General features: G+C 39.4%; 1 protein-coding gene across 4 annotated transcripts in view; it reads left to right on the top strand.

Moving 5' to 3' along the window:
* Nucleotides 1-17,163, top strand: part of SPTAN1 (spectrin alpha, non-erythrocytic 1) — a 39,100-nt gene that overhangs the window by 19,000 nt on the left and 2,937 nt on the right. For 2 of the 4 annotated variants that reach the window (XM_026049430.1, XM_026049428.1), the window contains 27 exons: nucleotides 73-96; nucleotides 441-476; nucleotides 2,008-2,055; nucleotides 2,332-2,423; nucleotides 2,598-2,742; nucleotides 2,874-3,055; nucleotides 3,233-3,332; nucleotides 3,445-3,642; nucleotides 3,755-3,901; nucleotides 4,429-4,532; nucleotides 4,673-4,835; nucleotides 5,335-5,349; nucleotides 6,911-7,042; nucleotides 7,377-7,514; nucleotides 7,872-7,976; nucleotides 8,182-8,390; nucleotides 8,976-9,096; nucleotides 9,275-9,396; nucleotides 9,939-10,071; nucleotides 10,900-10,998; nucleotides 11,327-11,486; nucleotides 11,729-11,805; nucleotides 11,939-12,148; nucleotides 12,406-12,702; nucleotides 13,105-13,217; nucleotides 13,923-13,940; nucleotides 16,932-16,986. In XM_026049430.1, the coding sequence (XP_025905215.1) occupies nucleotides 73-96; nucleotides 441-476; nucleotides 2,008-2,055; nucleotides 2,332-2,423; nucleotides 2,598-2,742; nucleotides 2,874-3,055; nucleotides 3,233-3,332; nucleotides 3,445-3,642; nucleotides 3,755-3,901; nucleotides 4,429-4,532; nucleotides 4,673-4,835; nucleotides 5,335-5,349; nucleotides 6,911-7,042; nucleotides 7,377-7,514; nucleotides 7,872-7,976; nucleotides 8,182-8,390; nucleotides 8,976-9,096; nucleotides 9,275-9,396; nucleotides 9,939-10,071; nucleotides 10,900-10,998; nucleotides 11,327-11,486; nucleotides 11,729-11,805; nucleotides 11,939-12,148; nucleotides 12,406-12,702; nucleotides 13,105-13,217; nucleotides 13,923-13,940; nucleotides 16,932-16,986 (3,243 nt within the window). The remainder of the gene's footprint in view (nucleotides 1-72; nucleotides 97-440; nucleotides 477-2,007; nucleotides 2,056-2,331; nucleotides 2,424-2,597; nucleotides 2,743-2,873; nucleotides 3,056-3,232; nucleotides 3,333-3,444; nucleotides 3,643-3,754; nucleotides 3,902-4,428; nucleotides 4,533-4,672; nucleotides 4,836-5,334; nucleotides 5,350-6,910; nucleotides 7,043-7,376; nucleotides 7,515-7,871; nucleotides 7,977-8,181; nucleotides 8,391-8,975; nucleotides 9,097-9,274; nucleotides 9,397-9,938; nucleotides 10,072-10,899; nucleotides 10,999-11,326; nucleotides 11,487-11,728; nucleotides 11,806-11,938; nucleotides 12,149-12,405; nucleotides 12,703-13,104; nucleotides 13,218-13,922; nucleotides 13,941-16,931; nucleotides 16,987-17,163) is intronic. The other 2 variants (XM_026049431.1, XM_026049429.1) reach the window with 1 other exon arrangement.

Genomic DNA, 17,163 nt, shown 5'->3' with positions numbered 1-17,163 from the left:
ATATCTTCCCTTTCTTAAAAATARTAACAATTTTCCATAAAATAACTAATTGCTGCTGTTTTTCCTTTACAGGAAGTCTATGGTGTGATGCCTAGGGTAAGTGCTTATTTCTGAGGCAGTGTGGCAGTTTTAACAATATGGGATATACCAGGTAAAAGTTCAGCTGTAATTGTAATTCATTTTCATGAAGGATCTCATTCTAGATAATGACTTTAGATGGATATAAAGGGATTATCTTTCATCCATTTGTTTCTTCCTCCTCTTCTCCCCATCACAAACCAATACAGAGCAGGATAACTCAAAATGAGTAACAATCGATGCAYTGTATCAAGCAGTGAATGGGGAGAACTATCTCAAGTATTTTTTATGTCTTCTAAAAGTTTTAGATTTTGCTTATTTTCTTCATGTATTTAAAGTTGTGTGTTCACATTTTTGAACAGGATGAAACTGATTCTAAGACAGCCTCTCCTTGGAAGGTAGGTGTCGTTTAGTGGCATGGAAAATAAAACAAGAACTACTGCATATCATTGTCTTCCTCATGTGCCTTCCTCCTGCCCTTAAGACAATTAGAGTGGTGTCAGCACTGTCCCTAGTCTTGGCAGGCATTTGAATTGATCRTGATTTAGGGTTAGAGAATTTCATTTCACCTTGTTTACTTCAACAAGCATGTTGCAAAAACCTATAGTGATTTTTAGGTGAACTTTCTATTTTGGGGTATGATTATAAGGGGTAAATATTTACCCAACCTCTGCAAGGTGACTGTTTTTTGCCTAGAGGCTTTACTGTTAAGACTAACTGCAATTTTAATACCAATATTTTTAACTCTTACAGCAACCACTGGATGTAGAATCTTCCTCATTTGCTTGGCATTCATTCATTCTTTTTCTTACCTAGTCACCAGAAATAAACATTTATATTTCCGGGAGTCAAAACCCTTCTTAATCAATATTTCTTTAATAAGGAATATGCTGTTGCTGTATGTAGAGCAGTATTTTTGTCTATCATTATTCATATCTAGTTCATCTGCTATAAGAGTAGAGGAAAATTTTATCTGCCCATTAGTGATTTACAGTGACTAGCTGTCACCCGATGATGCATGATGATGCATTGATGCATTTTGAATATTTCTGACATTACCCAACATTGTGCTTTCCTCCATAGAATTTTATTCCCGTTTCATGTCTTATACCCTCCTTCTAAGAATTGAAATATCTTTTAAAAAGTGTGTGTATAGGAAAATCCAGCTGAACAGATTCTGATTTGTCAGCATTATAGAAAATGTGCCCTTATCAACAAGACTTTAATAGTGATTTTTTTACGTAAATCTATACATAGATTAAATATATATGTTGAATGATTGTCTTGTAGTAACTTAGCACACTAAATTCTTGTCTGTGCATGTCTGCAAAGGGATGAATTTTGCAAGGAGTTCATCTTTTTCAGGAAAAGACATTGCACATTGGAGGAAATTGGTTATTATCTTTCTAATGAGCCTTCAGCAATATTGACTGTCATCTTGGGCTCTGGAAATACATGAATCAACTATTTATTTGAYTTTGATGAAACTATGCCAGAAGTTGAACAGTTTGAGCAATTAATATTTTCTGTTCAACTGTTTTTTTTAATCATCTTATCAAATATTGTACTTAATTTTTAATTTTCTGTCCTCATTAAGGCAATTGTTGCTTGTTTAAGTTTGCACTAACAAGTTAATATTTGCATGTAAGTTACTAAGAATTTATACTGATCTGTTATACTTYAGGTATTGCAGATAATTACTTTTAGTTATCCATTATGTAAATATTTTAAAGGAGTATTTAAAGAATTCACATTTTCATGGAAACCATGGAAMCTTAAGATCTAGAGAGTTTTCCTCCCCCCCCCTTCTGTAAAGTTGGTATAGGTCAAGTCATGGATTTTTTTAAGGCATTTTAATCTGACTCTTGACTCTCATCAGTAGGATATGACTTTTAATGCTACATTTCTATTATTTCTATCTTTTCATAGTCTGCACGTATGATGGTACACACYGTGGCAACCTTTAACTCCATCAAGGTAATGAAACAGCTTTTTGAAATGGATTTAAAAGCTAAATTTTGTTTCACCTTCCCTTTCTGTATTCTTGGTATCCGGATGTAAATCCTTCTGGATGAACTTGCAGAAAGAACTTTGAAATACAACATTTACCTCTCAGGATATTAATAATTTGATTTTTTCCTCCCAGGAGAAACCCTTACAAAGCTTTTCTTTGCTAGACTACCTGAATTTGTGTGTTCTTGTGGAACTAAGCTAGCAAACTACTCTGCAATAGCAGTGATTCTTTTTGTTCAGGAATTGAATGAGCGCTGGAGATCTCTGCAGCAGTTGGCAGAGGAACGGAGTCAGCTGCTGGGCAGTGCTCATGAAGTCCAGAGATTCCACAGGTGGGCTGCTTATATTGTGTTTGGTCTTAATTAAAAAAAGAAGTTGAGAAAATGAGTTTAATGGAGCTGTCAAATTCTTGAACTTTTCTGGAACTGGGTGACTTGATAGATAACAAAGATCCTAGCATGGCTTTCATTTTAATTCTCTTTTCACCTTCCCTTTGCTCAAATCAGAGATGCTGATGAAACAAAAGAATGGATCGAGGAGAAAAATCAAGCATTAAATACAGACAATTATGGACATGACTTGGCCAGTGTGCAGGCTCTGCAGCGCAAACATGAAGGCTTTGAGAGGGACTTGGCAGCTCTTGGGGATAAGGTGAGATGGAGAGAGACGCAACACTAAGAGCAGCTTCTCTTGATCCAGCAGAAATGATCAAACTACAGAAAACAGCTTTTTTTTTTTTTTTTTCCTCTTCATTGTGTTTATTCTACTTTCCCTAATTTTAGGTGAATTCTCTTGGTGAAACTGCCCAGCGTCTGATCCAGTCACATCCAGAATCTGCTGAAGATCTCCAAGAAAAATGTACTGAGTTGAACCAGGCTTGGAACAGTCTGGGAAAACGCGCTGATCAGCGCAAGGAGAAGCTTGGAGATTCTCATGACTTGCAGCGTTTCCTCAGTGATTTCAGGTAGAGACCTCTCCTTTCCCCCCAAATCCATCTCATGTATATTATTAGTGAAGTGTGTATGGCTTATTATTTTACAGGAATATTTCTGGAGAGAGTTGGAAAAGGAACTGCTTTTCCTATTCTGGATTAATGYAGTGGAGGGAGGGGGAAAAAATCTCTATTAATGTGTGTTTACAGGGACCTTATGTCTTGGATCAATGGAATCCGGAGCTTGGTGTCCTCAGATGAACTTGCAAAGGATGTGACCGGAGCTGAGGCCTTACTGGAAAGACACCAGGTGTGTGAAAGATCATAAGTTTATAAACACCTATAAAAACATCAACAGATGCTTCTTTTTCTCAGACTTTGCATTTACAGTTCCAAAAATAGATCAATTCTGTCTCTTGCAGGAACACCGCACTGAAATAGATGCCCGGGCTGGCACTTTCCAGGCATTTGAACAGTTTGGGCAACAGCTTCTGGCTCGTGGACACTATGCTAGCCCAGAGATCAAGGAGAAACTGGATACTTTAGATCAAGAACGGACAGATCTAGAAAAGGCCTGGGTCCAGCGCAGAATGATGCTAGACCAATGCCTAGAATTACAGGTACTCTATTGCATTTTAAAAAAGAAAAAGAGATTCTCCTTTTATAAGGAAATTTTCTGTTTCATGGCGATGGCTCATGGTCTGTCTCACACTTGGGATTTRTTTTTCTTAGCTGTTTCATCGGGACTGTGAACAGGCTGAGAACTGGATGGCTGCCCGAGAGGCTTTCCTAAATACAGAAGACAAAGGAGACTCCTTAGACAGTGTGGAGGCCCTCATCAAGAARCATGAAGATTTTGATAAAGCAATCAATGTCCAGGTGAGGAGTATAGAGAAAGTGAGGGGGAAATAGTTCTGTTTTTCTCATGTAGGTTAACAACAGAAGGACTTACCTGAATTTCTGCAAGTGTGTGACTCCCTGGTTCCAAATACGCAGGCATTTGGGATCTACAGCAGTTTGCAAATTGTTAGTGCAGATACAGATGTATTAATATATTTCATTACCTGCAGCTATTGTAAAAATAATGATAAGTATTTGTGTAAATCACAACTTAATTACTTGAAGGTGGATTTTTTTAAAGTATTTTTATTTGCAACAGATTACTTATATTTTCAGTTTCTTTCTTAGAAGAAAGATGCCTGCTTTTATTGAAAGATCATATTGCTTTAGGTTGAAGTTCAGAAGATACTTCTGTCCTAAGTTGCTCTTCCTTTAGAGACTCATGCATTTACAGTATCATTTATTCACTAAAAGAAAAAAATGTCTTGTTCCATTCCTGACCTTGATCATCACTTGGCTTTGTTTAAGGTAATACAATTCTAATTAAYGGCTTTTGTTCTAAATAGGAAGAGAAAATTGCTGTCTTGCAGTCTTTTGCTGACCAGCTGATTTCTGCCGATCATTATGCAAAGGGAGTCATTGCCAGCAGACGCAATGAGGTTCTGGACAGGTCAGTAAACTGATCACTGTGTCRGATCAGATGAAGCTATTGACTTGAAAAAGAAAGTTTTTTGACATAATTTCGTAGCTGTTGAACATGATGCCATGTTCAGTCTTAGTTTTTCACGTTACATGTTTATTTGTGTACAGGTGGCTTCGTCTGAAAGCCCAAATGATTGAAAAGAGGTCTAAGCTGGGAGAATCTCAGACTCTGCAACAGTTCAGCCGTGATGTGGATGAAATAGAAGCTTGGATCAGTGAGAAGCTCCAAACTGCAAGTGATGAGTCATATAAGGATCCCACAAATATCCAGGTGAATGTGTTTTTCAGCTCAAAAAACAGAGGAGAAACTTTAACCATAGAAAACATACAGTATTTTAAAAGCATATGCTCAGAGGAATCCTTGTTCTGTGATAAGAAAGTAATGCATCATTTTGGGCACAGTCTCCCTTGTACAAGGAGAAAATGGAAGTWGCATTATGCACGAAAGGTCTAAAATAGAACTCACTTGTCAATTATTCATATATACCATTTGAATGCTATGTAGTGTCCGCAGCAGCAAGCTTTCTGAAGAAAGCTCTGAGGAGGTATTGTTTTTGGGTTTTTTTTTTATCTTCCCTCTAGCATTTAGGTAATAACTTAAGAAAACAAACTTCCCAGGTCTCATCTCTGTTTTATGTACTAAAATGTGAAGTCTAATTCATTTTTTAGTATTAACATAAATAGTGGTTTCTTATCTTGTATGTTTTAATACTGGTTTATGAAGTAGTATGAATGCACTGAACTACTTCTTTTCTTAATCTGTTTTATAGCTTTCCAAACTGCTGGTAAGTTTTGTAGTTTGGACTAGCCCTGGTATGTGAGTTTTTCTCTTGTGTAGCTTCTGTGTGAGCACAAGGTCTGGTTGCAGTCTGTTGCTCCATCCATCAGTTCATCCGATCTCTTTGTTTGCTCATAGTTGTTGATGTTCATCCAGGTACAGCTATTGATCTTCATGTTATGGATGTGGCTTTTTGTTAATTCCTCATCAGCATCATTTATTTTTCTTTACATATTCGTTTTGCAGGTGTTCTGCATGATCTGTTTAATTTGTGGTGTTAGATGATTAGTCATGTGTTTTTATTTATTTTTTTTAAGCAGCTAGTCCTTAGAAAAAATGTTGCTATCCTCCTTTTTCAGAAGTTTGACAATAGACTCCGTCATCCTCCTTTTTCGAGGAGTTTTGTTTTGGAGGGTGACGTGATATCACAACTCTATCRGCTTGTGTTTGTAAAAGATAAGTTGCTGCAGGTGGAAAATTCAATAAAAGTGTTAGACCTAATGAATTAAAATGAGGATATTTGGAAGGAGAAGATGGAATAAAAACAAGAGGGGAGGAAGCAGCCTAGAGAAAGGAAGGAGAGCAGCACTGTGTTTATCACTTTAGGCTGTGATACTTTAATTTTTAGAAAAAAAAATAATTTATATTTGAAAGAAAAAGTTGTGTTTGGTTTGTTGCAGTAATGTTTATGTGGAGATAGACAATTCGCAGCTTTGTGTTATTTTTTAATTTTATATGCTGTTAAATTTGGCTTCTGAGGATATGTGTTCGTAATTTCAGCATTTCTAAGATAAAGCAGTTCATGCAGAATTTCTCATACCAGTGCTATAGTATTTTGCATCTTTTATTTTTATTCTAACATTTCCTTTCATTCCATTCTCTCAGGACATTGTATACCCATGTCTAATGTTACTAGCATTTCCGGTTAATACTTGTAAATTCTGTCATGTCATTTATGTGCTCTCGTTATCTTCTGGTGAGTGGATGGATGTGTGTATACGTGAGAGAGATTGTATACATCCTCCCATACCGAGGCTCCTCTTGTTCTCATGGTGCTCTCAGCTCAGCAGAGAAAAGTTTTCATCAAACAGTTGAAAGTTATTTTTACAGTGCTTTTTTGGCCAATAATTCATGATTTCAACATAATGTGGTCACGCATGATTTTGGCCAATTTCAAAGCTGTGCAGAAAGGAACTAGACAAAGCAGCAATTTCTCCTTGATAAGGAAGGGAAGTAGAAACTTGTAAAACTAGTAAGAGTAGGAAACAAGATCCACTGTGCTTCTGCTTAGGTGTCTATATGATTGCTGCTTTCTAGAGGAGATAGCAAAGTAAATGAGAAAGCTTTACTCAAGTCTAAATTAATCCTAGGAGTGTTTTGTAGGCAGGTGTTGTTATTTGAGTGAGCAAATAAGTATTTTTAAAGAGAATAAGACTAGGCTTAGAATAAGGCTAGACTATACACAATTGTGTGTTCGTAGGCAATTGTTGTATTCTCTTGTCAGCCTATGAGAACAACTTAGGAGCCCTTGGTGCAGTGTCTGAAGAGTTTTGTTTTGTCCTACTCAGAGCAAACATCAGAAACATCAAGCCTTTGAAGCCGAGCTCCACGCCAACGCCGATCGGATCCGGGGCGTCATTGACATGGGGAACTCTCTCATTGAAAGAGGAGCATGTGCTGGCAGTGAGGATGCTGTGAAGGTAGGTACAACAGCTCCTAAAAGACTTGCTGAGCTAAAGCTTTTATTTMGCTGATTGGATAGTTGGGAGCTTTTTCCTTTTGGGGAAAAAAAAGATTATTCAGTAAAAATTAGGATAATCATATTGCTTCATTCTTAAGAATGAGAGAAGTTTCCTGATCCTGCACTCATGATGTAAAAATCAAACTGAACTAGTGAGGCAGTATGAAATAGAGGCTGTACAGTTTGCATACCTGGAAACAGAAGCCAAATTTTTATCTTGTTCTGGTGTTGCACTTATTAGAACTTTTTTTTTATTTTGATTTTTATAGATTTTTATTTTCTCTTTGTAACAGGCACGCCTAGCTGCCCTGGCTGACCAGTGGCAATTCCTGGTGCAGAAATCAGCAGAGAAGAGTCAGAAGCTCAAAGAAGCTAACAAACAACAGAATTTCAATACTGGAATCAAGGACTTTGATTTCTGGCTTTCAGAGGTAAACTGCCTGATAGATACTGTGATTATTAGTTCATGCAACTTTCTTTTAAATTCTAGCTTCCCTTTGTATATATTAACTTTTCTGTAATACAGTATGCCTTTAAGCAAGTCTATTTTTTTTTTCTGCAAAATGTATCTATTAAGAAATTCTTAAAAATCTAAAATATGTGTGGATTTTTTTAATATCGTTCATGTAATAAAGTATTTTATGAATGAAATGGATGATGCAGATGTTTGTCATCAAAATTGAAGAGGGTAATAATTCGCATAATTGTAAAGGCCTTATATCTGAAGTTTTGGTGAAAATGCAGCACATGACTCACTGCAACACCTTCTTTTTGCCCTTTTCTTCCAGGTGGAGGCTCTTTTGGCATCTGAGGACTATGGGAAGGACTTGGCTTCTGTTAATAACCTTCTGAAGAAGCACCAATTACTGGAAGCTGATATATCTGCTCATGAGGTATTGCAATCTCTTTTAATTTTGGAAGAAATCGTAGTAATCTGCAAATTCTACAGATAATGCTTCAATCTATGCTGCATTCATATACCTGTTGAAACATGTTTCCCTCATACAAACTGGGACTCTGCCCAGCAAGCAGCCTGTACTGAGATGACAGAGAAATRAGATCCATGTTGTTCACGTGCCCCTTCACCTCTGTTTCTAGGATCGTCTGAAAGACCTGAATAGTCAAGCTGACAGCCTGATGACCAGCAGTGCTTTCGATACTTCCCAAGTAAAGGACAAACGGGAGACTATTAACGGGCGCTTTCAGAGGATCAAGAGCATGGCAGCTGCTCGCCGAGCAAAGCTGAATGAGTCCCACCGTTTGCATCAGTTTTTCCGTGATATGGATGACGAGGAGTCCTGGATCAAGTGTGTATTTTGGAATTTCTAGGCGTTGGCATAAGGGCACGTGCTTGTTTGCCAGCTTGCTAACAACATTTGTAATCTGTAGTATGGTTTTATAACTTGCTTTTCCATAGGTATGTGCCTGCACAAGGAATTATCTTTGCCTCCCAGTCAGGGAAAATGATATTCAAAAGGGCTTTAGCACTAGCCTGGGTGTGGACCTTTTATCTACAGTTTGGCCAGGCCACAATAAGAAAAGTTCTTTAGTGAAACAACTAAACTAACTTTTTTTTTTTTAACTCTGGACTAGATAAAGGAAACTTAATGCCAGTATTTGGGGGAGAACTCCTAACAAAAATTGTTTTTTTTTCTTTCTTTTTCCCTATTCTCTGTCTCTATATGTTGTTTGAAGCATTGTTAGCTTCAAAATACAAGGACTTTTCTTAGATGCTTTACACTACTGCTTTTCTGTAAAATATGTATTGCCCTATAAGCTCAATAATTAGAATGAGGAACATCCTAGAACATGGTAAATATGAAGATGCTTGCTCTAGTTGTGAGATTTGACCTGTGTAAAATACTTTCACATTTTCTCCCTTTTCAATTTAGAGAGAAGAAACTGCTGGTTAGCTCAGAGGACTACGGCAGAGACCTAACTGGTGTGCAAAACCTCAGGAAAAAACACAAGCGCTTAGAAGCAGAATTAGCTGCCCATGAACCTGCTATACAGGTAAAGGAAATCTGTTGGGGAAAGCGGCCCTGTAAGACATATTTTCCTTAAAAGTTCACTCATGTTACATAAGAATGACCTGGTACAAGAAAACCCATAATAGATTTGAGGGAATCCAGTTAAAGTGCAGAAGAGAGCAAGGAGTGTTCTGTTGACTGTTTGCTTCTCTGCCCTGCAGGGTGTTCTAGACACTGGGAAGAAGCTTTCAGATGATAATACAATTGGAAAGGAAGAGATACAGCAGAGACTGGCTCAGTTTGTGGATCACTGGAAAGAGTTAAAACAATTGGCAGCTGCTCGGTGTGTGAGACTCATCTTTCTGTAAAATGCAGTAGGGATAAACCAGTTGTAGGCATTTGTAATAACAAAATTCACTGAATTTCAGTTTTTTAGATATAGGTCATTAGTCTGTAATACCATGTTGTAGCACCTAGCATTGATGACAGGTATAGTAATGTTCCTTATTAGAGACCCTGGGTCCTGTATACGGAAAGCTTGGGTTTGTGTATAAGCCCATTTCTCGGTCCAGTTGGAAATGCTGGATTTGAAATTAATTGGCCATAATCCCCCCCAAACTGGGGGGGATTGAGCATTGTCAGCAAAGGTTTATTGCAGTCTTTGGATGACCACAGGTCTTCTGGCCTAGGGAATTTCTAGAACTGGCGATATAATAGTCTGCTGCTAAAGAAGTGTGAATGAGTGTACGTTAGGGTTCATCTTTTGTGCCCAGGTACTCTGCTGTTCTAATTTGCTTTCACATCTGACATCTAGAAGGGGTAGAGCAGTAGTTAGCAGTGGTAAAGCAGCACAATGGCTAATTTTGCCTTTCCTCTCCCATACAGAGGGCAACGTCTAGAGGAGTCTCTGGAGTACCAACAGTTCGTAGCAAATGTTGAGGAAGAAGAAGCCTGGATTAATGAGAAAATGACCTTGGTAGCTAGTGAGGATTATGGGGACACACTTGCTGCCATCCAGGTATGGAGAAAGTAGTCACCTCAGTTTTTACCATGCTGTTCTTGGCTAGACCTTAATGGACCATTCAATTGTTCTTCCCAGTTTGGAGACTATTGTTTGCTCACTTTGAGAGCATGTGTTGTAAAATACTAATTCATTTTACAGAAACATTCCAAATGCTCATTTTCTATAGAAATGACTAAAAAAAATGGCATTTTTTTGCCTCTGGATTTGTGATGGGCAGTTCCGGTTCAATCAAGTAGCTTTTGTCCTGAGTTGAGTTGAACTAATTGTAAAAAATGCAGGTATGTTGAGATGGTTAAATACTTTGCATCCTCCCTCAAAGTACCTGTAGGTAACTCAGAAGTGAAGCAGGACTATAACAAGAGGCTTAAGACATATTCTGGAGAGGCTTTTAGTATGTTTTAACTATAGCATAAATTAACGTTTTATAGTCTTGGACTCCACGCATTTTGTTGTATTCAGGCCCTTCAAAGAGCCTCCTTTATCTAGATTTATCTGCTTTTTAAAGCTTTGTAAATAGCACATAGGAAAAGATTTGACTCTGGTCTGAAGTAAATTATTTCTGAATGCAGAGCTCTTTTCCTATGAACAATTAAGTTCTCCAAGAAATACAACAAAGAGAAAATTGGCTTAAAGTGGTTTTAGAAGTTGTATCTAGACATCTTTTGTCCATGGGGAGGGGAGAAACAAGTTGTGTTAACGAGCAAAGATAAACTTTTCTGACCAAAATTTTTAATGTTAGTTGACTTGCAACAATATTTTTTTTCTTCTTTTTGTTTTTAATGAAGAAATATTTTTAAAAGTGATTACACATTGTATTTGCAGGGCTTGCTGAAAAAGCACGAAGCCTTTGAGACTGATTTCACTGTACACAAAGACAGAGTGAATGATGTTTGTGCTAATGGAGAGGATCTCATTAAAAAGGTGAATACAAACTTATAAAGAAAAATCCTCAAAAGCTACCCAGGATATTTTCATGTTGAAGTAGGCTTGCTTTTTTCCCAGGACTGTTTTGTTGACTGTTTATCTCTTGTTTTTGCAGTCTGAATAAGATGCAGTCTAAAGATAATTCTTACTCGTTTTTTTGCAACTAAATAACCAGTTGGTCTTAAGTGCTTTTAAATCTGGTTTTGAGCAGCATTATAGATTGAGAATGAACAGTCTGTCAGCTGAATTCCTTGCTCTGTCACTGACATGTCTTGGGAGACCTTCAGATGACATGGTGTAACTTTTTTTYCCTCCTGTCATGTAGAACAATCACCACGTGGAGAACATAACTGCCAAGATGAAGGGCCTCAGAGGCAAAGTGTCAGATCTGGAGAAGGCAGCAGCTCAGAGGAAGGCGAAGTTGGATGAGAACTCYGCCTTCCTCCAGTTCAACTGGAAAGCAGATGTAGTAGAGTCATGGATAGGTAGGTCTTATATTGAGGGAGTTTGTTGTCATGAAGGAGCTGAAATGCTCAGGTAGCTTCTCACTTGCTGTTGTAATGAGGAGATGAGAATCTAAAGTTCCCAGCAGTGGTGTATCTGATACTTCACATGATGTTGTTGGGGGTAATTATTTCATTGGACCATGAGGCTTTCCCCTATTAGAAATAGAATATTTGGGAAGAATAAATATTGAGGTTTTAATGTAATTTGCCTCATTTCTTAGGCGAGAARGAAAACAGCCTGAAGACAGATGATTATGGACGTGACCTCTCCTCTGTACAGACACTACTCACAAAACAGGTTAGTGCTCATGGTTTTTTCAGTCTTGCAAATAGTTGAAAAATAGCATTTGWCATTTATTTGCATTTGTGTTTATTTCTTTATTTTGTATATATTTCAATCTAAAATAATTGCTTCTTTTTTAATGTTACAGGAAACTTTTGATGCTGGACTTCAGGCTTTCCAGCAGGAGGGAATTGCAAACATCACTGCACTGAAAGACCAGCTGCTAGCTGCCAAACACATCCAGTCAAAGGCCATTGAGGCTCGGCACGCGTCTCTGATGAAGCGCTGGAACCAGCTGCTTGCCAACTCTGCTGCCAGGAAAAAGAAACTCTTGGAGGCTCAGGAGCATTTCAGAAAGGTGAATGCCAAAACCTCGAGGCTACTAAAATCTAATTGTCATCTTTCTGTGTGTGGGGGGCAAATTACAATGCTGTCACCTTAAAGCTTTCTGATTTATGGCTAGTGATCATGGAGATGGCAGTTATTCATAGGTTTCGAGATACCTGCAGGAAATGAGTAATAAAGACAAATGATGGTTTATGCTTGTTAACACAGATGATGTTGTATAGTGCATTACTGCATAACTGAATGGCTGGATTGCTTTCTTTTTTCAAGGTTGAGGATCTGTTCCTGACTTTTGCAAAGAAGGCATCTGCCTTCAACAGCTGGTTTGAGAATGCTGAAGAGGACCTGACGGATCCTGTGCGCTGTAACTCTCTAGAAGAAATCAAAGCACTGCGAGAAGCTCACGATGCTTTCCGTTCTTCGCTCAGTTCTGCCCAAGCTGACTTCAACCAGCTGGCTGAGCTTGATCGCCAGATTAAGAGTTTCCGTGTAGCCTCCAACCCATATACTTGGTTTACTATGGAGGCCCTTGAAGAAACCTGGAGGAATCTGCAGAAAATAATCAAGGCAAGTCAGGAAAAATTTTTGTAGCTTACAACATTTCAGATCTTTCCTAAAAGTTCTCCCTTCAAGATAATCAGTAGAACAGCTCAGCACTTAGAGAAATCCAATCAAAAACAAATTCTACGAATGAAAATATCTCTAATTCCTTAATTTTAAGAGATGTCTAACATCCTTAYTGTACAGTAACGTTACTGCTATGTGAATTCCAGTTCTCGAGGCTTGAGTAGGATTGTTCTGTGTTGTAATTTTATTTTGTCTAGCTATTGAAGACGATCTTTGAGTCCTCAGGGTTGCTCTGAGTTTCAGAATTGTGCTGCTGTGCAGCTGTTCAATTTTGCTTTTTGTTACAGGGTGAAGATAATGGTATTAATTCCCCATTTGAGATTTCTTTTGTTTGTTTTTCAGGAACGTGAATTGGAGCTGCAGAAGGAACAGCGAAGGCAGGAAGAAAATGACAAATTGCGCCAGGAGTTTGCTCAGCATGCTAATGCTTTCCATCAGTGGATTCAGGAAACGAGGTATAGTTTGTCTTGTGARGAGAAGCCCTTAGAGAATTCCTCAGATAAGATTTGTATCCATCTTACTTGCATTTCTCTAAGGTCAATCTAAGTTGTGTCTCCTGCTGAAAAACAGAGCTATTGAGCAGTTGTTCTTAGCATTTGAGGGAGGAGCGGATAGAGGAAACACCTGAAACACAAGACTATAAACGTGTTTTTGCTTCTGAATTCGTTTTCCTGCAGTGATTCAGTTACCCAGGACTTGGCTCATCTTCAGTTATTCCTGAAATAGTCTGCAGAACAATCAGAGAAAAAAACAAATACCTAGAAACAAACTGTAAAGTGTCTGTGGTACTTCTGCCCGTGTTCCTCCTGTATTGATTATTAGATTAAAAATCTCACTAGAGCTTCTATTAAAGGGAAAAAAAAAAAAGCTTAGGAAATGCTTATCCAGGGTATACTGCCTAATAATATCCTTGTCTGGGGAGAGGCAGTGAAGATTTAACAGATGCACATTCATTTTGATTACAAGGAGGTGAGTTCAGTTTTCATGTAATCCTGTGATTCTCTGTCTCTGTTCAAACAGTTCTGTGTGCTTTCATGAAATGCTGAAACATAAATACGATTTTTAACTGTTGATGTTTGCTTCCCACCCAAATCTCTGTGCCCCTCTCACTGTCTTGTCTTTGTCCTGCTGCCTGATGTTTGGATCTTCACATTCTACAGGACTTACCTGCTAGATGGGTTAGTATTGAATTTTATATCTTTAAAATGTGGTGATTGCTTTCTGCTCTGTTTTCTTCTGTCATTGCATTGCTTTTGAAAGCTGCACTGAACCCCCTTTTATTTGCAAAGAGCAACCTATAGCTGAAGTGCATAGACACATGAAACAAGATTTTGGAGTAGGTTCAATTAATAGAAATCTATAGGAACATTGTTATTTCTCAGTCAGAAGTAGGGAAAGAAAAAGCATTAATGGGTTCCCACTCACGGAAATTCTTACTTGTGCAAACCCCCCAGGAAAAAGAAGAGTATAAGAAAATGCTTTTAATCTGATGAGATACAGAAGAACATAATATAATTTGCACTCCTTTGCCTTTGGGAAACAGCTGACACTACTGATTTTCCAACATGCATAGATATGCTTGGTGAAACAAACCTATCCATTATAGCCATTCTCAGAACCCAGAAAGCTCCAAGGTTATTGACCTTGTCAAGGATAGAATTTTACTTAAATTACATGTCTTAAAACTTTGTAGAATGCAAATATTAACTGTCCCTCTCTTCAGCTTGCTGCATAACTGTGCTTTGGAATAAGAGTTCCCTTCACAAAAAGAAATTACACCTTGATGGCAACAGACAATTTCCTTATGTGGCCCCACAGTCTGATGCCTGCGCTTCCAAGAAATACAAAAGGTCCCAATTGGGCAGCAGGACTAATTCTTGACAAGGATGAAAACTGATTATTTGTCCAAAAGCAGAAAGAATAAAGTCAGAAATTGCTTCTGACTGCCRAGCCCACTGAGAAGGGTCTCTCCAGTTAAATTGTCCTAAAAATCAGCCACACAGAAAGATTTGTAACAAGCTGTAATATAAAATATTAACGAACACTGTGAGGCTGGTGCCGAGGCTTGAGTGTTAGTTACCCTGTGCCAGGGCAGAAGCAAAGGCCTTTCCTGTAAAGTGAGACTTTTCCTAATAAAAGGGTGGAATTCTTTGCAGATAACTGTGCTTCTGATGCGCTCTGTAACGATCACTGTGTCTTGTGTCCTGCTGTTTCTGCCAGATGAAAATAATTTGCCCCATTTTTGTTGTGCGCTTTAATGGAACCCGGCAGATTTTCCTCAGACGGGTGCTGAATTCTCTGCTCTTTTGTCAAGCCATGTCGTGGATTAGTTCTGGTGTCCAAGAACCAGCTTCAAGAAAGGAGCCATTTACCACAAGATGGGGGGGGTCGGGGTTCAAGATCAGCGTGCCAAGCGCTTTTGTTGAGCAAATTACCAGAAGGCCACTGATGCACGAGGCAGTTTGCCCTTAATTCCGTGTGAATGGATTAAAAATGCAGATTTAGCCCTAAGAGGCACAGGCCGGGCTTAGCCTTGGGCTGTGGGGAGGCCGCGCTGGGGAGGAGCTTCCAGACAGGCCGGGTTGTCCCTGCGCCTCAGGCCGCTGCGGCGCCATGTTCCTGAGGGGAGGGGAGAGCTGCCTCTAACAAACCAATTAATTTAGTTAATTGCGGGGCTTGGGGCCTAGTGACCCTCCTTTCCTTGTAACTCACCTGAAAATAGTTGCCTGTGCAACCAGCATTTGGGTCTCTGTCTCTGTTAAGCAACCGTTTGCTACGAGGCTGTGCGGGCTTGGAGTGTGTCTCCATTGCAGTGGCTCTGTTCGGGCATGTGCTTTCCTCCGCCCTTCCTTCTTCCTTTTTTTGGAATTTACCTGCTTTCTTTCCTTTGACTAGCATAGCGTATCGTCGTGTCATTCGTGTCTATCAGTATGAAGTTGGGGATGATCTATCTGGAAGGTTTTGTTTTCCTTGTTTTTCTTACCTCACTTTTGGTTTTTCAAATGCACTCTTAATTCCAAGGCTCGCTTTCCTCCCCACTAACTCTCACCGCTTAGAGATGCTTGGAGGTTTGTGTCCCTCTCCACAGCTGGTTCCCAGGCTCCTGTCCGGGGCCATGGGCCTGCATTTCAGCTACTTAAACTGTGCCTGAGCCTTAACCCCGAGGCTGAGAAACATCCAGGTGTTTGATGCATTTTCGTTGCTACAGGGTGATTCAGCGCTTGAAACCCCCCTCAAGAAGGACAGGAGCCTTTAGGAGGATGAAAGGTTTTGGTGGGGATGAGAAGCTGGGTTTAGAGACAGATTTGAGTCCCCAAGGGTCACAAAGCAGCAGCACAGCCCATCCCTGCAGCGCCCACACTTGATGCTGTGCCCAGGGCATTTGGTATCAGCTCTCACCATAAATAAGGATGCAGGTTCTTAAAAGCTGCTGCTGAACGTTGCTTAGGATCTAAGGGAGGAAAAAGCAGCATCCAGAGGCTTTTGCAGGTAGCCCCTGGAGGTGCATCTTGGAGGCCATGATCACAGTGATTTTTACCCACTCGTGTTGGGGCCACTGTGCCCAGCAGCTCAACGAGGGATCCACATGGTCAGTGCTGCTGCCTCCGCTTCTCTGAGCGCAGGATGGGAGACACAGGGAGGGAGAAACAAGAAATATCCACCAGCACAGCGGCATGGTGCAGGTCTCCAGCTTTCCATTGTGATTATGCTGTATTAGGATCACATTTGAACCAAACCAGGAGTTTTCAAGAGATCTTTTTCCCTATTTCCCCTCTCTTTGAGAGCCTTTGTATTTCACCAGCAAATACATCTCAGCGAATCACCTGTAGTTTGCGTGTGTGTGTGTTGAGCACAGGGGAGTGGGGTAGGGCTACACCAAGTTTCTAATTTCATTAGGCCTGATACAGTAGGTGCTTTGGATTTGGCATGAAGTGTGGTTACTGATGGTGTTGCCTTTCAAACGGGGCTAGAAATTAACTCTATAGAGCAACGAGGCCTATGCAAGATGCACGTATGGCCGCCTTACTTAAGATGAGTCAGAATCAAAACAAAACCAGCGTTAAAATCCGCACAGGAGAATTTTACTGCAGTAAGAAGGACTGTTAATTTCGAGCCCCACGTGTTTTGGGCGGCAGAAGAGCTCGCTCTYACTGTGACCTTGTGTTTAGATCCTGTATGGTGGAGGAGTCGGGAACGCTGGAATCGCAGCTGGAAGCTACCAAGGTAAGTAGTGCTCACCTAGGGTTAAATGCTTTTCCCAAGAGCTACTTGAGACCATGCAGGGCGGAAGGAAATATATGTAATTATATAGTAAAAATCCAAAATGATTTTATATGTTTTTGAATACCAGAGGTCATTGGGATTATCTGTGTACATATCAGATGTCTGCTTGTATCTCGA

Source organism: Nothoprocta perdicaria, unplaced genomic scaffold (genome assembly GCF_003342845.1).
Source record: "Nothoprocta perdicaria isolate Ctin4 unplaced genomic scaffold, notPer1 scaffold_6, whole genome shotgun sequence".
Lineage (NCBI taxonomy): Eukaryota > Metazoa > Chordata > Aves > Tinamiformes > Tinamidae > Nothoprocta > Nothoprocta perdicaria.
This window is presented reverse-complemented; position numbering and strand designations above follow the sequence as displayed.